The 23,462-nt window shown below is 46.3% G+C and overlaps 1 protein-coding gene across 1 annotated transcript in view; it reads left to right on the top strand.

Moving 5' to 3' along the window:
• Nucleotides 1–2,993: 2,993 nt before the first annotated feature.
• The window catches only part of kcnb2b (potassium voltage-gated channel subfamily B member 2b), a 48,291-nt gene continuing 27,822 nt past the window's right edge, over nucleotides 2,994–23,462 (top strand). Inside the window, exons 1-2 of the mRNA XM_086102462.1 lie at nucleotides 2,994–3,069; nucleotides 4,592–5,278. Of these exons, the coding sequence (XP_085958588.1) occupies nucleotides 4,694–5,278 (585 nt within the window). The 5' untranslated portion in view covers nucleotides 2,994–3,069; nucleotides 4,592–4,693. The remainder of the gene's footprint in view (nucleotides 3,070–4,591; nucleotides 5,279–23,462) is intronic.

Genomic DNA, 23,462 nt, shown 5'->3' with positions numbered 1-23,462 from the left:
TACTCCTGATTAAATTATCAACGTTTACGCGAGGTGAAGGGTTTGCAAGGCGAATGGCAAAACCTTGACAGATATTGATGTTCATTTGCCGGGCTTTTTTTTTTTTCGTTTGCGACAGTGGACGACTTACGTTATCAGGTTACAGGTTATCATTATTGGTGCACGAATGAGTCCTGTGAAAATACGAACGTCTTACAAATTTGACTCACAATAAAGAAGAGCATTTTCGACAAGCCAGACAATCGCCAAGAATATAAAACGACGCTTCAAAATCCTGAAAATCGGGACGGCTCTCAGACACTTGTTGACGTGTCGGCTCATTGAGCCGAAAGCACGCCCCGAAACATCAAATATGTTCGTATTGCTGACGTCTAAAAAAAACTCCCTCTGAGACGTGACAATGTTTCCACTTTAAGCCTCCGGTGGCTGGAATATATCCCATTAAGTCATTGTTAGGTTTTTCAACGAGAGGCGCTGGCCACCAGCTAGCTTGCGGGCTAACGTGCATGAAAAAAATATATATCAATAAAATGGTGAAATCCAATGGCTATAGCTATCATAACAGGAATGCCGGAATGGTTCATGAAATTTAAAGTGACCATTTTGACAGCGATTTGGAGGCTTAGTTTCAAATGAATGCAAACTTCTGAACCTCAAATGATTCGCATGACTTCACACAACTTTTTTTTTTATCTTCTCGCAGGCTTGATCACTTGCCGCCAGGCCAACGCTAACCCGATGCGACGTGCCCTGACCAAAATGCTTCCCTGCGCCGTAAGTCATCGAATGAACTCGCGGAACCTTCCTGATGCACATGTTCACATTCAAATCACATACTGTATGCCCAGCCAAGCGACGGAGGCAAAGACCCCCCCCCCCGTACAGTACAAATAATTCATCGGGCCCATATGTGATTTGCCATTAAGGCTCTGTCGAAGCGATTGGACGGGACCATACTCGACACCTGCAGCGCGCCGCCTTTAACCTTCAAGCGCACACACACACGCAGTTAAGGCCTGGTAGTTTTGCGGCAAAGCCTTCTTTGAATCAAAGTGTCACTATTGATTACTCCTCCCTGGGAGGAAAGGACATGACTGGGAAATCAATTACATGTATGCAGTGCATAATCAAATTTCTGTGAAGAAAACGCTTGGCTAAGGGGAATTTTTCAAACCCCTCTGTCCCACCACACACACACACACACACACACACACACGAGCGAGCGGGAGCTCAAGGGAGAAACACCACTGCTCTATTGAACAATATTCACATGAGTGAGAGTCCGATACGTCATTGTAGCTAATGATCCAGGAGATAATAAGGGATGCATAATTTAATGTCTCTATTCATTTGAGAGTGGCAAGTGGGGCAGATCATTACGCATTGATAAGGTGGCTTTTGATTACGTGGCGGAGGCATGCAGGTGTGTCTGCTTGTGCCCGCCGTTCTCTTGTTCAAGAATAAGGGTCAGGCCGTCGTCGTCGTCTTTCCCGCTCGGGTCAGCTTACATGTCTCAAGTGCTTGATGGCAGACTGCTGGGTTAAAAGTGACGCAAAATGTGTGAAGTAGGTAACCCAAGGTGTGGGGTGGCTGCGGTGGCGACTCAATGAAGACCCCCCCCCCCCCCCCAAAAAAAGAACACTTAGAATGCAACATGGCTCAATTATGTTTCTATGGCTGTTATACGCTACATCTGACATTGGAGTTGAATCTGTACGGGAATTCTGATGCAAAATGTGATGGCCAAATAATATGTAGCTGGTTTGGTTGTATTTTCAAGGCGTGCAAAAAACATTTTTGTTGTTGTTGTTGTTGTTTTTTTTTTAAATGAAAGTAGATCTACGATTGGCTGGCAACCAGTTCAGGGTGTCCCCCACCTACGCCCCCAAGACAGCTGGGAGAGGCTCCAGCACGCCCACGGCCCTCGTGAAAATAAAGTGGAATAGAATATGGATGGATGGAGAAAAGTAGGTGATGTTCATAAAAATTTTAAAAAATTAATAATAATAATCATGATAATAATCTATAAATGTCCTTATTGTGTGGTCTGACTGGCTGCCCCATGCCAGAGTCCCTCCTGGTTTTGACACTATGAGGTCTCGACTGCGGGGTTTTTACAAAGGGATATTTGTGTGATTTATTTTCAAATCGTTAAATTATGGACTCGACGTGATTTAACCTACTTGCACATTCCCAGCTAACGGTGGGAATTAAGGTGGCCCTTAAGCTGGACAGCCTACAATGTTGGATTTTAACTGTTCATCTATTTTCTAGTGGTTATCCAACTTTTTGCATCAAGTACCCCACTCAAAAAATAGATTTCACTGGAGCGCTGTTTCCAAAAAAGAAAAAAAAAAAGGGGGACTGTACATAGTACCTGGTGGTCTACACCACGGTTATCTGTCACTCCATATGTCCTCATCAAATCTGCTGATTCATCAAGTTTGTGATGTTAAAAGTCTGTCATACGGCATCAACAGCTTGTGTGTCCACGCCGGCTCCTGCGGGGCTCACTTCCCACACAACGTTTACGCAATTGTGTGCAACACCCCCCCTCCACCCCACCCACCACCACCACCACCACCACCCTGCCTGTAAACGCGATCCGCCTAGTGGTGGCCAGTCAGCTCACCTCTCGCCAGGGAGGTGCTGCAGCCCCTCTCAGCTCCCTTTGGTGTGTGTGTGCCCACTCCACCGGACTACAGCTGGGCGCTTTCGCTTCTGCGCACCCTCCTCCCTGAACTCCCCTCCCTGCCTTCTCCCGCAAGTGATCGCAACAAGCGAGCGCGTGCGGATGGAGGCGGGACTTTTATTTTTCTCTCTCTTTGGGCAATGTTGGAGCATTAGGAGGAAGATGTTTGGAATGCGCACACACCAGCGCACTCGAGTCGACAGCATGCCTGGCGCGCGGTCTCCGCACGGTGCCTGCGGATCACTCTCGGCCGCGGAAGCTTGACTGTACACAGAGGAGGAGGAGGACTAGGGTGTGGGGGGGGTGGGGTGGTGGTGGGGGAAATCCCGCCTAGATGGAAGGACTTTGCATGGACAAATGCGACTTATCTTGGCTAGGTAAGACCCGTTCGACGTTGTTTCAGAGCAGCTAAAACGGTTGGCATGCAGCCGGTGCGACGCTATGATGCAAAGAAGAAGGAAAAAATTTCTCGTGCCTCTTGCGTTTTGGAGGAGAAACATCACTTTAATAAGATTCACAAATTTGGGGGGGAACTGTTGCATGACTGAATGCTCACTGTCACAAGCCAGGAGAACGAGACGTTTGTTCTGCCAGTCAAGCGGAAGTAAATGTGATTTTATTCCCCGTTTGCATCACTTGTTTCACATTGACTTCATCAATGAGATGATGAGTGGGAGCCTTGGTGGAGTGGTTCAGAAAACCTCAAAGGGGGTGCAGGTTCACACATAGGACTGGGGTGCCCTTGAGCAAGGCACAACACCCTCACCCCCATTAACTCATTCACTCCCAAAGACGTTTTTAAACGTCTTTTCAGACTTGGTCCAGAATTATGGTACTGAATGACTTAAAAAAAGAAACTTCTTTTGGAGAACGAAATGTCACCCGAGGGTTCCGTGTCGTGAACCAATTTTGAAAACGTACAATTTGCGCTTGTCATTTTTGGAGAATGAATGCTCAAGCTTCGATCGTGTGATAAGTTAGCCCTTAGATCTGTCATGTTACCCGTCAGATTTTGAACTTTAAAGCCACTTTAAAGTCAATACACTCAATATTGACTGAAATGAATGGTAATTAAATTAAGAATGACATAAAATATGTTTTGGTTTGTTTTTTTACTGACATTTTGTGGAAATTGCTGTTATGTTACGGATGCAACTTCAACCCATTTTAACCTTCCTGTTACTTTCAACTGATTTTTTTTTCTAAGCACTAGTCAAGTAATAGTTATAATTAAGTAGACATTATTATGACATTATTAGGACCATATAATTGAAATTCTGAGTAATGGAGTTATGAATGTAATATATTCGTCCATCTGTAACCCAAACCACGTAAACAGTATTTATTCCCGATGCTTGAATAATTATGCGTGACGTGGGTTAATTAAATAGTCACCAGTAATATTATTTTTGTTCTTGATATGCAAGCATAACTGTTGGGTTAAAATTTTGCAACAGCAAAAAAAAAAAAGTACAGTGTGTATCATTCATGACAACAAAGATGGCGTTTCATAATGAGACACCTTCAGGTTTTCCTTGTACATCACAAAGAGCTCGGACATCAAAGACGCTTAATTCAAATTGTAAAATGAACAGAGAAAACAGCATTGCTGTTCTGGAGCAAGGAATGTAACGTGAGTTTTTTTTTTTAATGCAGAGGACACATTTTCTCAGCCAATGTACAAAGCGGTAACATCAATGACAACAACGATGATTCGTCTTCTCGAGTGGAGCTTTCATCCCACCCTCCACAAGAAATATTGACTTTTAAAGCAACGAGTGATTCCGGCCACCGCGTTCCCGGAGACTTGATGAAGCGAGGTCATTACCAGTGTCGGCGAGTGAATTTGTAAAACCACTGGATGTTTCATCATTCAAATGTTTTGCTCTATTTCCTCAGCCATGGAGAGACTTGCCTTAAAAGGACCCGGCGCCCTTTTGTAGGCTCTTTCTGGTGGACTTTTTGAAACCCTCACAAGTCTTTTGGGTCTTCTCCGCCGCCATGGCTGAGAAACTGGGACCAGCCGGGCTCAAGCCCGCCTACGTTCCACCCCTTCCCTCTGTGCCGCCGGAGCCCATCGACATCATCCGCACCAAAGCCCGCTCCCGCCGGGTCCGCTTGAACGTCGGCGGACTCAACCACGAAGTCCTGTGGCGGACTCTGGATCGGCTGCCGAGGACCCGCCTCGGCAAGCTGCGGGACTGCAACACGCATGAGTCCCTGATGGAGGTGTGTGACGACTACAGCCTGAACGACAACGAGTACTTCTTTGACCGCCACCCAGGGGCTTTCACCTCGATCCTGAATTTTTACCGCACGGGCAAGTTGCACATGATGGAGGAGATGTGCGCCCTTTCCTTCGGCCAGGAGTTGGACTTCTGGGGGATCGATGAGATCTACCTGGAGTCCTGCTGCCAGGCTCGCTACCACCAGAAGAAGGAGCAGATGAACGAGGAGCTACGCAGGGAGGCGGAGACCATGAGGGAACGTGATGGCGACAGCGAGTTCGACAACACCTGCTGCCCGGAGAAGAGGAAGAAGCTGTGGGATCTCCTGGAGAAGCCTGGCTCCTCTGTCGCTGCCAAGGTAGGGAATCGAAAGGACGAGTGCGATCGCGTCGCGATACCAACCCGTCTCATAGGTTTCCTCTTTACGTGGAACGATGAGAACCTTATTTGCGTGCTACCTCTACTTACGAAATCAATTGGTTCTGGAAGGAATTTCTGAAGTAGAAAAATTTGTCGGCAGAGACGCGTTTTCCACGTAAATCCCCTAATCCGTCCCAAACACCCTCATAATTCAGACATAAATGTTTTCTAAAGCATAAAAATGCATCGAAATATGTAACAAATACATATTACAATGAGATTATTGCACAATAAATGAGAGTTGTGCATCATGTAAAAAAAAAAAACAACTAAGAATATAGAATAAAAATGGTCATTTAACTTTTAACTGCATCCTCATCATTTGTTTTGCCCTCTTTAGTGCATGTTCTCTCTCAGAATTGGTTTTTGCCTGTCGTTTTGTCAAGAACTGATCCAAGGACTAGAACATTTCGTATTAAGAGACTTTCGTCAGTAGAGGTACAACTGTACAGCAAATATGAGCCTGCTACTGTGAGAACTGGTGACAGCAGTACCTTGAAATCCGAACAACCCAAACCTTTGAAAATGGGGAGTTTCTGCAAAGAATCTGCCTCAACATTTGTTTGGAAGTTTGAAACATCATATCTGATGTCAGCACATCACAAGAGCACTCAGCACACCTTTATGGGCTTCATTTCAGCCAGTGGCAAATGATGACACATTGGCTTTTTGCAACATTTTTCCAGTCCCTTTTGTGTTGTTTTGAAACGTCTTTAAGACTGTATCGGGTGGCTTTTTTCATGAACAAGGGAATTTGCATTTGGGGGGGGGGGCATTGTGTATGCAAAAAAAACAACAACAAAATGAACACCTCTTGCCTGACCCGCAAGCCTAATGAAGTCAAACAGTATCGAAAATGGGTGACATCATGGTCCTTAATTTGGTCTGGAGTAGCACCGTCAGAAGTCAATCAAAATGACTGTTATTGTGGATTACATATGACAATTTGAAATGTCGGTTCAGACTTTAGCAAGCTTCGTGGAACTTGCCATGCTTGATTTGCTTTCGCGGGCCACATAAAATGAGGCGGCGGGCCAGATCTGGCCCACGGGGCCTTGACTTTGACACCAGTGCACTACAATTTGATAAAAACCAAACACTTCATTCACCCTCTTCTTTTTGATCCGCTTGACCTGGAATATAATCCCACACCGCCAGTGCCTTGCCCTGATGAGATCAGGATACTTGAGACCTGACGTATATGACCGGTGATTGGATTTCATCAAGGCTGACCGACCGAATTGAGTAGCGGAGGAGTTGAAGGAGATGTCACTGTATTTATTGTCAGAGGGGGGTGGCCTCGACGTTGCGGCGCGCCCGTTTGAGCCTCATAGGATTGCCGAGACTGATTAAAAAAAAAAAAAAAAAAAAAGACGATCCATATCGAAGCTTAGATTAAATGGGAAATCATAGCGAGCCAGGCTGAAAAGTCCACCCTGTTCCCGCGTAAACCACAGCAAACAAGAAGTGTCGTTATTCCTGCGCAAAGTGATTTGTGATTGCCAAGAATGCTCTCCGAGGTTAATTGCATTGAGACAAACAGCGCTTAAATGGCGGGCCAGACGCTGATCTCGAATCGAAAGCTAACTCCCTTCGATTCAAAATGGCAGCTGCTATTTATATCCAAGCAGTCCATCTTTCTCCCGACATGTACAGTATGCGGGGGAAGCCTCCTGAAGGGAAATCCCGCCCCATCTTCTGAATGCATTGACGTTTTTTTCTGAGCGCTTTTGGGCGGAGAGCTAGAATGTCACTTAACTCATTCACTCCCAAAGACGTTTTTAAACGTCTTTTCAGACTTGGTCCAGAATTGGCTTGTACTGAATGAGTTAAAATGGCTCGCATCGTGTGATCGTGCCGCGGAGAGTTCATTTGAAAATAGACTTTGGATGGCTGCGCCGTGAGGTCAGGGGAAGCCTTTTTAGAGGCCAAGGGTTTGAACTTTTGAAAGGCGTCGGTGAAAACATGCCGGCGCTAAGCTTGCGCGTACAGAGCCACTTGAGCAATGTTTGGGATGTCACCGCAGTCATCTCGTCTTGGGTGCGAAACTCTCGGCGCACTTGCGTTGCACTTGTAAAGGTCAATCATGTGAGAACTGAGGGTTTGGTTTTTTTTTTGTTTGTTTTTTCAGCAGGGTCACGTTGAGCCCAAGTGATCAAATTAATATGATGAGAGGATAATCCTTTACAGTCCCCGTGAGGGAAACTTTGACGCCAACGAGGAAGTGATGCAACAGTTCCTTCCTCGGGAGAGTAGCAACTTGAAGTTGAACCGGATCCACTCTGATCGTCCACTCAAGCCATTCCAATGAAATGAAAGAAAGCATCGCTAGAATGTCATCGTCGAGGGCAAATAATAACGAGGAGAGAGATGTCAGAGATGCCGGAGTTGCACCCCCCCCCCCACCCCCCTCCCGCTAGGATGCTGAGTTGGATCTTTGCAAATCATTTTGCATGAATAATGAATGAAACGGTCACAGAGTGAGAAATGGTCGAATGCTGCAGCTTTTGCGCGCGCAACCGTGTGAGCGAGCGAGCGAGCGGCTCAAGATAAAGATGCAGGTAAAAAAGTGCAGATGCATGGGTTTGGGGTTAAAGGTGTGAGTGACAGGGATGAAAGATGTGGAGACAGGGATTCGATGTATAGGAGTTCAGGTCAGGACTTTGCATTTGGGATTATTATAACAATACGGGTTCGGGGGGGGGGGGGCGGGGTAACAGTTCGGATGTCGGGTTCGAGCTCATTATGTTGTCGTTCGAGTGCCAAAAAGACCCACCCTTGTCACCATCAACGGGGGTCGCGGGGCGTGCTGGAGCTTATGCCAGCTGTCGTCGGGCAGTCGACGGAGTGGTGGGGGTGGAGGGGGAAGACACCCTGAACTGGTTGACAGCAGGGGTGATGTAATCAATGATGTCATAATAAGGTGACAGATTGCATTCAGCAGCCAGCATCTGCTTCTCCAGTCAATATCCAAGAGCGTTTTCTCAGACATGATTGTTTATTCTTGACATTTCTGCCTGTTATTTTTAAACATTTGTTCACGCCACACATAGAAATACAGACAGAAATTTCATTTCGAGGCTCTCGGAGCAACTTGCAATAAAATGCAAAACGATATGGTCCAAAAACTTTCAGGAAAATGAAGAAAAAAACTTTTGAAGGCAGCCACGGGACGCTTCGAAGTCCTAGCGCTATGGAACTCGCCTTCACTCTAATTAGCCGTCCAGATAGCAATTATTATTCTTATATACAGGCAAACTTTGGTTTTCGAACGTCTCGGTTCTCGACCAATTCGGTTTTCGACCAAAAATTTCGAGTTTTTTAACCCTCGGATGAGGAACAAATTTCGGTTCTCGAACAAACTGAGCGCACCTGAATGCACCATTTGACTCCTCTCGCCTTCCTTATACGAGGAAGTGACCCTTCCTCGTGTCGCTGGTTTCGGTTTTCGAACAGCCTTCTGGAACGGATTACGGACGAAAACCGAGGTTTGACTGTATATATTTTTTTCACGATAACAGGTAAAGAATTCCAGGAAACGTTCGTTTACTCAACTGTCCGTCGAGCCACGAGCAATTCACTCTGATCAGCTAGTCAGATTTCTTTTCCGCGGTCATTATACCGTTCCTCTTCGTTTGGATGCTAACGATCGGACAGGACGTAACTTCTGGAACTTCTGTTGTTGTGAATCGATTGTTAATGTAATATCGTAGTCGAAATTTTAATGCGTAGGTTTTTATTCCGGGTGAGGGAATTTCTGTTTGACGGAAATCCATTGGTGGGAATACTTCCTGTCTAACTTCAGATGCGATTGCGACACGTTTCTGGCTCGGTGTTGGCGATACACTTCAGAGCTTGCAGAACTTGTTTCCAAAAGTGCTTGAAATGTAGGTTTTTTTTTTACCGAGAATGTGCGCATCCCAACAGGCGCATCCCAAGGTCGTATTCAAAGCAAAGAGGGCCGGTATTGATCGCGCCGAAGCTGCGTTTCGAGTAAATAAAGGAGCGTTTTCCTCAGCCGGAGTTGAAAGGGAACTTGTGAGAGTGCACGGGAGGTTGCTTTCGACCCGAGCCACCGATGCGGCCAAGCGCCGTTTGTCGATGTCAATTAGCCCCAGCTGCAATGAAAACATAATCGCCCGATCCCTCAAAATGAGATCAAATCAAATCTTACGGGTTGGAATTGAGAGAGAACAGAACGATAGCTGCCGTGACTTCATTTATTCGACCGTAAAACTGAGCGAGCGTTCTTTTATTTTTTATTTTTGCTTTGCTTTGCTTTGCTAAAACGAACCCTTCCACCACACTCACTTTCATTTACTTGATTACCACAGAGGGCTCACACGTGGAAGAATTACAGCTCGAGGGCCCCCCTCGCCGCACGTGTGCCGTGATTTATCAATTAGAACGATTGGGAAATGGCGAGGGGTACCTGGTCGTTTCTTTGCAGCGTTTTGGGGAAAGAGACAGTGCGGAGTTGGCCTCGGCAAAACAATTTCAATTAGATCTCATATAAATATGCATTTAAAAAAAAGAATCATAAAAAATAAGTCTTGACAATATTCATTTGGATCATGACCAAATTAAAATGCGTTTAACTCGGGAATGAAGCTTCACTCTCTCGAGCTCTAACAAGTTTAGAAACATATCATTTTTTGTTTAGCCCTCTCATGCGCCCTGTAACCTGATAACATAAAACACTGGTGTCAAAGTCAAGGCCCGGGGGCCGGATCTGGCCCGCCACCTCATTTTATGTGGCCCGCGAAAGCAAATCAAGCATGTCAAGTTCCATCATGCTTGCCACAGTCTGAACCAAAATTTCAAATTGTCATTTGCAATCCACAATAACAGTCATTTTTCTTGACTTCTGATTTTAAAACTAGTCATGCATCAATTTGTTGTGCGCTGTGTATGTAATATGTGGAGGGGATTAAACATTTCTAAGGTTTCCCAAAATTCATAATGGCCCTCCAAGGGAAACCGAAACTACAATGTGGCCCATGACAAAAATTGTCCATAAGATGTCCACTGCTGTAACCGCTGTCCCTCAAAGGTTTAAAAAATAAAAATAAAAAAGACGGAATTTTGCAGAGTAAGAGCATAATGCGTTGCCTCTTCGTCCTGCCTTCCTCATTCCTCGCAGTCCCTCCCGTTCCTCGTTTAGTGTCACTCTCATCGTCCCCAGCGGCGGCTGTGGGAGGGGGGGCGCAGCGGTAGAGGGGCAAAGTGATCATTCCCGTGAACCACTAGGTGTCCATTACATGCGCCGGCGATCGCACGCACAAGCTTGCGGACTTTGTAACACACCGTGCGCCCTTGTGCAGACACGCGCAGCTTTTTATTTGAAAATAAAAAACACTGAGCTCAGCTTCTCCACCCCCACCCCCCACCCCCAACCCTCCTCTCTCTCTAGTATAGGAAGTTATTGCCACCTTGACATCTCCCATCCTCCCTCCCTCCCTCGCTCGCTCGCCACCGCCTTGCCGAAGCCTTCGCCTTCCCTTCCGCTTTCTCTCTCGCACCGTAACACCCGGGCAGCCGCTCTCACGGGCCTGTGCTCGAAAAGCTTTTTAGCAACATCGCCTTCACGTCCTCCGAAAGCTCTTTGGCTTCCCCCGCGCTGCTTCTTCTCGTCGCTTCTTGCCTCTCGAGGGGACGACGCTGGATTTCCCTGCCTTGGAGTGCAGCTGATTTCAATTCAAAGCGGCGTCGTTCCATTTTGGCGTCCCATCGATCACCTTCGGCATTCATCAAAGTGCTTATCGGTGAAATGTAGAAACCTTTGGTCCCCCTGCGGTCCAAAGCAGCCCCCCCCCCCCGTGCCCCCCAGCTCTGGATTTACACTCTAGGTTCCAATTGAGTGCCCCTTCACAATTTGTTTTCCAAGCGACTCCCTTCTGATTTCCATTTACTGACGACCCGGAACAATACTCCGAACCCTAAAGTGAAATGTGTAAACCTTTGGTCCCCCCCTGCGGTCCAAAGCGGAGCCCTCTAGCTCTGGATTTACACTGCAGGTTCCAATTCAGTGCCCCTTGACAATTTGTTTTCCAAGTGACTCCCTTCTGATTATACCATTTACGGACGACCTGAAAAAAATGCCCTACTCCGAACTCTACCGCCTTTATCAATGCCCAAAATGCCCCAACACCAAATCCAACCCCTTATCCAGATCTGGCCTTAAACTGACCCTAATGTTACGCTTGCCTCATACATTTATAGTTAGCGTACACTTGAAACTCACAGGTGTCAAACTTAAGGCCCCGGGGACCATATCAGGGCAGCCAGAGCATTTTTTCCGTGACCCTCTAAATCAGACACCGTCCTCCTCGTATTTCTTGCCGAATTGATTTGTTCTTTTCATGTCACAGTTATATGATTAGCAGTCACAATGAGGGAATTGTAACTCTGATGTGGAAGTTTGACCCCCCGCCCGCCCCCCACACTTTACACACCTAAAATATGATCGTCACTCGAAGCAACTCCGCGCAAATGCAAAGAGCGCTCGTTTTTGTGCCGTTGCCACGGCGACCGCCGCCCGCACCGCCGATGACTTATCGACACCGAGAAAGGGCTTCGTCTCTGCCCGGGCGACGTGAGAAGGCAGAGCAGCTGGTACGTCGCCACCCCGCCACACCACCGACCTCACATGCAAATTCCCGGGGAAACGTTTTCGCTCAGCTTCTGTGCCTCCTTTTGATTTCCGCGTGTTTTAATACTTTTTTTTTTTTTTTAAGCCTTCCTAGTGAGGTCAGGGTGAAGTTGAACTTATTCGGTCTTATTCGCTGTGCCTACGCGATATCCCATTTAAAGATTTAATCATCTCGCCTTCCTCCACTGCTGAAGATATTCTGAGGAGAAGCAGACAGGGCGGCTTTTGTGTTGGTGTGCAAAAAGGAAGACAAATGTCTCTTCCAGTCCTATCAGGCATATTATTTTTTTACTGCACTTCAGCAGCCGAAGGACGACTTGCTTGGAAAGCCATTATTTAAAAATAAACCCCAAGGGGGGGCAGAATAAATTAGGTTAAAAGGGGTTGCAGCCACTTGTTAACCAATGCACGGGATTCTGCTACTTATCGTGTAGCAATATTTAAAATCATTAATTCAAGTTTTAAAACATATGTAATGGATTTAGCTCCCTGAAGAAATGTGTGTGTGTGTGTGTGTGATGTATCCATTCATAAATAAACAAAAATTGTCATTTGATATAATTATGGTGATAGTTACGTACTTTTATTTTGAAGGCATTGTTCTTGACGGATGCTTGGCTCCGAACTACGAGTAGAGTGGTACCTCTACTTACGAGCGTCTCTTCATACGAAATTTTCAAGTCAGGAAATGCCTCAACAGGAAAATTTTGGCTCTTATTACAAAATAAATTCCAAGAGACGGTAGGTAGAAATACACGAAGGGCTGCTAGTCGCAGTTTCATGAACGCAACAAACTGATAGCTGCTCTGCCATTGGCTATTGCCGAGCATCTTCCTGGCATCCCATTGGCTAAGAGGGACCTCTACCGTACGTGTTTGTGTGTGTAGCTAGATAGATATGTGTTTATGCAGCGTCCTCGTCATTCGTCTCTCGGTCCATGAGGCGTTCCGATACGTTTAACTGTGAATCACCCAGAAAAGGTGTTCGGGCGATCGCTCACTATGCTAACGTTTGCCTCTGACATTTTCGAAGGATTGTTAAAAGCCGACAAAAGCAAACGTCATTGGATCAGTTCTTGAGAAAACGCCAGGCAAAACCAATTCTGAGAGAGAACATGCACGAAAGAGGGCAAAAAAAAATGGTGAGGATGCAGTTAAAAGTTAATTGACCATCATTTTTACCTCGCGTGGTGGGATGCCTCCAAGTGGCGCGAGGGGGGAACGCCGGGGCTCTTGGGCCCCAGTTGCGGCTAAATGCCCACCAGCCGGCGGGGGAGGAGGTGGGGCCTCACCGGAAGGTGAGGCGCCCAGGGCTCACACCGCTGGAACGGAGGGAAGTGGGAGTAGCCGCCCCACAACCCTCCTTAAACAAACATCAGGCGAGGGCCCTTCCGGGGCCCGCACTGAGTGTGAACCTCGCGGGGCACCAGCGAGAGTCGTACCGGGTGTGGGACCCGGGAGGGGGGGCAAGTCCCTGACGGGGGCCGATTGCCCAGGAAGGAAGGAAGGAAGGAAGGAAGGACCATCATTTTTATTCTTTATTCTGTTCTTTGTTTTTCAGATTATCCACAACTCTCATTTATTGTGCAATAATCTCATTGTAACATTATTTGTTACATATTTCGATGCATTTTTATGCTTTAGAAAACATTTATGTCTGAATTTTGGGGGTGTTTGGAACGGATTAGGGCATTTACATGGTAAACGCGTCTCTACTTACAACATTTTCGAGTTAAGAAATTTCTTCCAGAACCAATTAATTCCGTAAATAGAGCTCCCATTGTACGCTCTTGACTCCACCCTTCACGCTTCCTCTTGTGTGAAATCCGCTGGTCTCACTTGGCTCGCCACTTAAGTGTCCTTCCGTTCACCTTTGCTCCCAAATCACTCGCCGCGTTGACTCTTTCCCGCAGCAGCTCGGGGCTCGGGCTTAACGGCGCTTGGCCGCCACTTCTGGCAGCACCCCGGCGATGATTTCCCCCAAGTATTCTTGTTGTGCAATCATTTCCTCTTAAAAGGGTGCGACGGTATCTAAAGACCACTATGTAGTCTTAAGTATACGCAGTTCTTCTTTTCCCAAGTAATGAATAAGGCGTCGGAGAGCAAATAACGACGCTAATGCTGACGGATGATTGCTGACGCCAAGCAAAGTAGCGCCCGCGCCGTCCCATTTCCAGCGTTGTCTGCTTTTTCTACGCGATGGCAAGCCCTTATGAAACACGTGAGCATGGTTGAGCAGCATACGGCCGGCGGGCCATTAATGGCCCAGGGCAGTACTTGATCCATCCCAACATGGGTGTGTTCAGACTATATCTTCTTGTAGGACACCTAAAAATCTAAAAAAAAATTTTTTAATGCAGGGTTTGTAGTTGGAACTATATCAGTAATGCAGTAGTCGTATCCTGCATAGCGAAAGATCGTTGATCAAGATTGTCGCCCAAGTCCAACTTCATTGGGCAGGTCTTGTCAGAAATGGGTTCTTGGGTCTTCTTTAATGGATCTGCTGAAGTTTTGTAGTGTTGGCCCAAATGACCAGAAAATGGATGTTTCCAACCAAGATAGTGGACTTTGGGTTCTTGGGTTCATGGGTTCTTGAGACTTTTTTTTCTGTGGGTCAGCTCATAACAGACGGACTAAATTATGTTATGTGAAACCAGCTTTGGGGGCTGATTTCCCCTCCATCCATTTTCCGTTCCACTTACCCTCACAAGGGTCGCGGGGAATGCTGGAGCCGATCCCAGCCGTCTTCGGGCAGTAGGCAGGGGGGCACCCTGAACCGGTTGCCAGCCAATCGCAGGGCACACACAGACGAACAACCGTCTGCGCTCACACTCACACGTACGGGCAATTTAGAGTGTTCAATCAGCCTGCCTTGGATGTTTTTGGAATGTGGGAGGAAACCGGAGTACCCGGAGAAAACCCACGCAGGCACTTGGAGAACATACAAACTCCACACGCTGGAATTGAACCTCTGCACTGTGAGGTCGACGCGCTAACCACTGGACCACCGGGCCACCCAGGGGGGCTGATTTATTTTATTTTATTCATTTATGTGTAAATCACGATCGTTTTAAAGAGGACTTCATAAAGACTAGCGGCCCTTGAAAGCAAAAAACAAAAAAAATCCCCCTCTTCCTACACTGGGTAGTCCGCTTTACAACTCCATTTATGTTGCCATGAAAGTCACAGATAGACACCATAAAGCTTGACTTCGCGGCAGATAGAAAGCGCGCCTCTCAATAACACGTTGGCACATTAACAACACTGAGCGACTTTGTGCAATTATCCAGACTATAAAGCCCAGGAAATATGGATCCCCCCCCCCCCCCCCAGCTCTTTCTGGGAATACTGACAAGAGATTAGGATGTTTTATTTAAATGTTCTGCCGCATTGTGAATGGCCAAAGGCTAATGCGGATTATCGTGTCAAGTATTTAAAAAAAAAAAGTCATTCAGGCAGCAATTTATCTACCCTGAAACTTCATACCGTCTGTCAGGGCTTTGATATGGATTATTTCCCCCCCCCCCCCATTTTTATTCATATTCATTATGAAAAAAATAATGCTTAATCTTTGTCCAATTTAAAAAAAAGGCAGGATTCTGTTGCACAGAAATATTTGATAAGTGATTGATACCGTCAAGTTCTGGTTGCGAGATAATAAGGAAGAAAATATTTATGATGATCTGAGAATTTGGAATAGGTCTGGAGAGTGCGAGCTCATTATTTGTTTATTTCAATATTTATTTTTCATTTCAATATTATTTTTTAATGAGTACATTACGGTGTGCTCTTTGTGAAATCATCCTTCTTGAAATGGGTGCCTCAAAAGTTTCCGAAAGGTCAGTTAAAAGATGTCATAAATATTCATTTCCCTGTTTACCATTTAAAATGTGTGGCAGGTTCCCGGTCATTTTCGCCGTGGATTAAATGTGACCGCGTAAATCCCTGCCAGCCTCCTGTCAGTCTGACTCACTGACGCCTACCCCCAAACCGATGTGCTGCTGCTTCCGCTCGCCTTAATCACCCCCCACCCCTCATCACCACCATCCGCGGCAACAGCGACGCTCTCAAGACCGAATTAAAACATCTTGTTCCACTCCTAACCGATCAATTAGCGGCGTCGGATACGCAAACTGGGCCAAATCCGTTCAAACTATTATCGGGAACCTCAGCCTGGATGACGTGGTCCTATGTGGAGCATGAAATACAATCTTGACGTGTCTCAAAATCTGTTAAGTCATCAATAGATGCATGCTAGCGCTATGCTAATAGTTGACCATACACAAGGATCATTAACGATTAGCAAATGATAAATATCACTCACTCCGCACCATAGGGTCATCGCATTTGGCCCAATTGTTGGTAAAGATCCCTTTCAGCACCAACACACTCGCCGACATTCATTCCGGCGGCCGTCTCGCTCAAGCACATGACATTAGCGCACGTGAGCATGAGCCGTATAGGAGTGCCAAGGCAGCACAGCGTGGCCAGCCATGGGGAACACCGCAGCCAGCATGAACTACAAGCTCAGAAAATGCTCGAGATCAGAGACGGGCAACTTCAAGGGTGAAGGTGGCCACATTTAAGTTCCGTCACAACAGCCACTTGTCCAATTATAAGTGTTGAATATGCCCACGATGTTTAGCCCCTCTCATCAAATGAACCGTAAACGATACTTCTGGAAAAAGCTAATCACTTTTTGTGCAGTTTTGTGATCGTTATAGCAGTGGTAACATCGGTTGAAATCGTTCATGGCTGCTAGCATGTTGAGCTAAATTAGCCAGATCGGTCAGAGCTGAAAGGTCATATTAAATCCAAACCACTGACGCGCATGCAGTAGTTGGCTCGCTTTTATTTTGAAGGTGGCTGGCTGGCTTGACGTCAATTTTGCGAGTGGCGGCTGGCCCGACCGCAGTCCATGTCCGCCCGTCTGGGTACATTTTCCGCCTCCTGAGCATCTGGCTCGTACATCTTTGTTCCAATATCCATCTCGCCAACAACCTCCTCTTCCTCCAACTCTTCAAACACCTGCATCCCCTCGGATAAGTTTCAAACATCGCTTTCCAAAATCGATTGCTGACTGGCTTTGTACACTTTCCATAGTGAGCCCAGCTATTGTTGTTTTAAAGTGACGTCGCACTTCCTGGTTTGTCGCTCGTTGGGAAAACGATGACTTTGTCAAATTTAAGAAAGAGAGATCATTTTTTTCATGCTGTAGTTATTGTATTTAGTCGAATTACTTTACTGGTGACATCAATATTTCATCTGGGATTTTCTGTCATTATTTCACAGTTGGCCTTTAAATCCAGTGACCATATTTTCAATATCGTCCCACGTTACCCGAAAGACAACATTTTCTCGCTGCAACAGAAGGGCCTGATGACTCTTCTCTGATCTAGAAATACTGTACGAAGTACTTGTCTTGGCGTTGGAGGCGCCGTTGAGCAATGTCGGCCATCTGAGAAGTCGCAATTGGTTCGAATGCATACTTCTTTGATCCGTCATAACTTTCGCCTCCATCCTTCAGGTTTGCCGTGTTCGATGCTAACGTCGGGGATGTGTTTTGGGCTCCTGTACGGTAGTACAAATCCGTTCACACACACACACACACACACACACACACACACACACACACACACACACGCACACCTTGTCCCTTCTGTCAGATGGCGCTAAATGTTTAATGAGCATGTTTGTTCAGCCCTGCTGCTGTATCAAACACGAGCACAACAAGCGAACCACCTCAAAACTTGGTTGCTTCTCGACATACTCACCTGGCATATGTTGTTTTTCAGCTTCCAATTAGTTGATGTGGGCTTTCCACCCTGCTGATACTTTCAGAGACAATAAATCAGAATGTCTCATTACTTTTTCCGCCTTTACTGTACATGCGAATATATAAATATGTATATTTTTGAGAATGGATTTATTTTATCGCCACCTAGCACCAAACCTGAAGAGATGGTTATGGTCATATCGCTCTAGTGAACAGGTGTCAAAGTCAAGGCCCGGGGGCCAGATCTGGCCCCACACACCATTTGAGGCGGCCCGCGAAAGCAAATCAAGCATGTCAAGTTCCATGATGCTTGCTAAAGTCTGAACCAAAATTTCAAATTGTTATATGTAATCCACAATAACAGTCATTATTCTTGACCTCTGATTTTAAAACTAGTTATTCAGCAATTTGTTGTCATATGTGGAGGTGATTAAACATTTAAATGGTTCCCCAAAATACATAACGGCCCTCCAAGGGAAACCGTAACTCCGATGTGGCCCGCGACAAAAATGAGTTTGACACCCCTGCTATAGTGTCTACTACAACACATTCCAAAGTCACTATTGTACCTCTTTTTGCTTATGTGACACCTCTTGGAGCAGCACAAACTAGCCTGAAAGATTAGCGGCCCCTATGGAGGGTACTGAATCATCACATACTTTTGTCCTCAGTTTCACCCTTGTGCGTGTGTGTGTGTGTGTGTGTGTGTGTGTGTGTGTGCGCCTCATCCACCCCATGCTTGAATTCCTTAGGGTGCCACCTTACTACCTGACGCTAAAACAATTTTGGCCGCTGTCAATCCAGCGTGCCCAGCGGCTATTTAAAGTCCCCGCGTCACATTTAGTGGCTGCAGATGTCACTTTTATCATCCCGATGGCTTCATCTTTGTCTCTACATAAGAAGAGAATTCATTAATTTGGAGCTTGTGTTTAATCGGCTCATCAAAAAGAAGACGTAGTGGATGTTGGTCAGGACCCCATCGTAAACTGACAAGCCCCCTGTGCGTTGTCATGCTGGTTAGAGTCCAGTTATGATCAATTCAATGACCTGAGAAAGGATTTTTTTTTTTAATTTAACAATTTGGTCATGTGACCCCCTCACCCGTAATAGCTCCTCCACTCCACCCAGAACAGGTGTATACTTTTCTGGGCCAAATCTGCCGGTCACTATCCTGCCCTCGTCGTGATCCATATCCGTGTCGGATTGCTTCCGAGAAGGTCAGGGGAATTACGCGGCGCTGCGTTGTAAACAGCGATGCTAATAAACTAAGCCTCATTATGCTTCCACAATCAAATATATCCCCAGTTTTGAATTCGTCATGCCAGAGTGAGTTCCAATTGTTGACTCGTAGCATCACGGGGGGAGAGTGGGGGGGCTCCCTCTGAAGTTCAGCTCTTTTCTCGCGTTATTTATAGCGGCCAAGGAAAATACAAGATGTAACCTAGACAACGGCGGGGGGATACTTTCACACTCAGGGAAAAAAAAAAAGCATGTAATTACGGCTCTTCCTGTCAGTGTATGACACAGCTGCCTGATTACAGAGAGCAGCGATTCCCTTCAGAAGGCAAACGGAGGAACAGATTGTTCAGATAATATCGATTGGGTTTTTTTCCCTCTGCAAAAAAACATCATCAAGCTCATCTGCCCCCCCAAAAAAAAAGCTCTTTTTTCCTCCATAATGAGTCTGTGGTAGCCACGCGTTGATGAAGGGCATAACAATACGACACGCGCCGGCGAGCGACTGATGAGGGAGGTTAGAGGAGTAATTAAGCAGCTGCGTGGACGAGTTAATTAAAAGGAAGCGAGGGCAAAGATCGAGGGGGGGGGGGTGACCGCCGAGTTACAGTATTTGAGTGGTTCGCTTCAGCCTTTTGCCTTCCTTCGAAAAAGGCCAACAACAACAACAACAGGGAATCTTGGTGATAAACTCATACGGCACCCGCTGCGATTTTTTTTTGGGGGGGGGGGTTGTCGGGTGTCTCGGTCATGGGTAAAGAAAACTTCGTACCTGGGGGAAAAAAAACCTTGACTTGAAATATGCTTTCATTAGCATTTTTAGCATGTTCAGTGAATTGCAAGGCTGATCTGCAACTAACCACTTGAGAAGGACAAATGGTGCACGTTCTGTACCTGTTGAGCAGGTCACCACTCCCAGGACCTGATAGCACAGTGACCGCAGGTAAACTCGGTGGGAAGAGTGGGTGAGCAGCTGCCTCCTGTCTGGACGCCGGCCCGCTTCTCGCTTTTAGCGCGTTGATTTCTAGGAAGCCCCCGAGCACCTGCTGTCTGTTAACACCGGGCTTTGATATCCATGCGTGGAAGACAAAGACGGGACATCCGCTCATGTTAATGTCTGAACTCGGTTCTTTTAACCCTTTCGGGGGACAGCTTATCATGTTATCAGGTTACAGGTTCTCATTATTGGTGCATGAATGGGTTAAAAAAACTGAATTTAATTACTACCTGGTCAGGCGCCATGAGAGGCGGTCTTTGATTGTAAATGACTTTACAGTGTCTTTAGGTTGACTGGCCATTGTTTTCTGCCTTGCGGGAGTTTCTGTCTGCCGCTGTGGCTTTTTCTCCCTGTCGGGGTTTCCTCCCCGTACTCAAGAACGCATACCTATGCAGGTCTTGGTGGCGTATATCCAGACTTTAGAATGAGAGTCTGAATCAGAATCGATTTTCTGCTTTCACACTGCCCTACTCTTTTTCACAGCCCCCCGCCCCTCACCCCATGTCGCTATTTAACATAAAGCTCTAAATACTGAGGCTGAGGGAGGTTTTGTCAGTAAACGCACTGAAGACCAGATCCATCTAGGGCTGGATCTGGTCTCCAGCAAGTCCTCGGACTGACCCGTGTTCTCTGAACCTCCTGAAGTACCTCACCCATGTGGCATCTCTTGGATCATCTCTTGATAGGCGACTAAACATTCCGATTTTTCTGACGTTAAAATTGACACGGACTAACTCTCATTCGAACGGTAATCATCAATCGGAGTCGCATAGCTTCAACGGTGTTCTTTCGGGCTCGTTATCGTACCTTTCTGTGGCGTTTAAGCACACCCGCATCGTCATGGCCGCTGCGCCATACCTCCCACAAGAGCAGTTGCCCCCCCCCCCCCCCACCCCCTGCCCCCTCCCCCTAACACATCCCCTCTGTCATCACAGGGCAATGCTTCATCACCACAATTAAGGCTTTTATGGCTCGGGTCGCGAGGTCCTCCCTGCGCCGGAGGAGGTGAAATGAAAGACGGAGGCTCACAGTAGGGGGAGGAAGGGGACATCAAGAGTTGCGGGATCGTGCGTCCTTGCATTTATGCAAGCGGAGAAGTTTCCTCGCATTAGGTGGAAAAGAATGAGGATTTGAAAGACGACTTTCAAAACTGGCTGAGTCAGGGGAATCCTTGCTTATCCCCCCCCCCCCCACCCCCCCAGCAAGGTGCCTTGTGATTCCTTGACCACACAATTGACTTTTCTGCCAATTAATTTACTTCAGCAAATTGGATGTTCCAATTTTTTTATCGATGTGCAATTTAAGATTGCCTTGTTGAACTCGTTAGCGTCACTTACATTGTGTTTGCATCACAAATCATAATTACAGAGAATTATATCGTATCGTGTGGGGTCAATCAGATCTTATCGAGATTGAATGAATTCAATCGTATTTTTATCGTATTACAACAATTGTCGTGAACCGCATCAAAATTGAAGTGAAATGTATCTTAGTGTATTTTATCACCACGGTGTGAATCATGTACTTGATCTAATTGGGGGTTGCATGTTGTCAATGTCGTGCATTGTGGCAGTGTGTCAAGATATCTATCACATCATTCATTTCGATTCATGCTCGTTGGCGATTATCCTTTGACATTGGAACAGGAAATCAGTGCGGCTTGATGGAAAAATACCGATCATTGTCAGACTTGTTCATGAAAATAGAACGTTTATCTGCGCCGTCATCGAATGCGTCCCGCTTCACATGATACTTAGCTTTATTAAGGCTTTGGATTTGATGGGTGGACACTTGATCTTTCTAAATATGAGCAAGCATTTTGTTTTGGATACCGGATAGTGGAGTGACTCCCCGGTTCTACACGATATTTCAACCGCTACACACCATCAAGCTCGATTTGAAGGCGAAAACAAAAACAGCGTGTTTCTAAATCTAACCACCGAGAGGTCAAATGTATTCTGTGGTAGGAACGGACAAGGTGGACCGTCCCCACGGGAACTCTAGTGCCTCACTTTATTTTCCCGTCCTGATAGACCAAACCGACTTTTCTGTGCTCTACCTGTCACAGGAACGTTCCCAGCCGACATGGTCCGAGAAGCAAAAAATAATAATGTCGACATAGGAGGCCTAATAGCGGAAAGGACAATAACATCGCTGAACAGAAGTGACGCTTACAAAACCATCTACCTTTTCATGATGCGTGACACGTATATGGCTCCTAGCTTGGTAGCTTGCATGACAATGTTCGTAGTCTACCGCCCTCAATGCTGTCAAACAGCACTAACAGATCCAAATTGTTCATGAAAAAGCAACTACCGGTAATCAGTCAGTCTCTTGGTTATGTACAGTTTCAGACTCCAGAGTTAGTTAGGTGATGTTGAGCTTCCAAAGTCAAACAGGTAGCTCTGTAGCTGGAATGTTTCATTGGTTGGGAAGTAAGTCAGCTATGAGCTGGTTAGTGGGCTCTTTATAGAGTTCGGGATGAGTCGTCAAAGTTAGTTAACTAGCAAGCATTTAGTCAGCAAGCTAGCTAGCAAGTTAAGTCGCTATCGAAAGGTGTAGAATACAACACTTGGAGCAGCAAGCAAGGTCAATAATCCGAAAAGAGACTAGGCAGCGTGGCAGTCATTAAATACTCGGCAGACTCAACTGGTAAATGTGGAACAGGTGCACCTATTGGAGGGAAACGCCCTCCACTCTAGCTGGGGCTGAAAACAAAACCAAACAAACAGACAGACTTAACACAATGGTAGTTTAAGAGTCTCATCGAACCTTTCACTTTAAAAAAAACAAAAAACACTAAAGTTACGGCACATTTGGCCGCTAACCAGTAGGCAGCAAGCGTGAGACGCTAACAGAGCAATACTCAGTGGGGCAGTGGGACTCAGGTGAAGATTGTGGGTTTGATCCAAAGACCTTGTGTCCATGTCTAGGTGACCTTGAGCAAAATACCAAACCTTAAAATGCTCCATCTGTCGGCGAATGAGGACAATTTGAAAGCGTTTTGAGTAGCTTGAAGCTCGGGAAAAAAAACCCAAAACAAAAACATGCTACCAGTCAAAGCCCATTTACTTAGTGCTAATTCTTGCCGCACAGCGCAAACCGACGCACTCAAATGCAGCACGGCCGTCGCCGAAAATGAAACTGTTCACAAAAAAGCCATCGTGATACAACGGAGACAGCTGAGTCACTCGGCTGCTGTCGAACATTGTTATTCATGTGCCGCAAGCTGCTCCACGCCACCATGAGCAAAAAGCTGAATGACTGCGCCGAGTCAAGCTCTAATGGATTCGTGCGCGGATGTCTACGAGGACTCTGCGGGTCAACAATAGGGATGTTCACACAGTCGATTTTTACACCATCATTTAGGCCCATTGTTTGTTTTGTGTGTGTCATGTCGTCCTCTCTGGCAAGCAATCCGAATCCAAACAACAGAGGCTTCCGAAAAGTGAAACAATGCTT

Source organism: Hippocampus guttulatus, chromosome 21 (genome assembly GCF_054856545.1).
Source record: "Hippocampus guttulatus isolate MCC_2025c chromosome 21, RoL_Hgut_1.0, whole genome shotgun sequence".
Lineage (NCBI taxonomy): Eukaryota > Metazoa > Chordata > Actinopteri > Syngnathiformes > Syngnathidae > Hippocampus > Hippocampus guttulatus.
The sequence above is the reverse complement of the archived record's forward strand: the minus strand, read 5'-3'. Positions and strand labels throughout refer to the sequence as shown.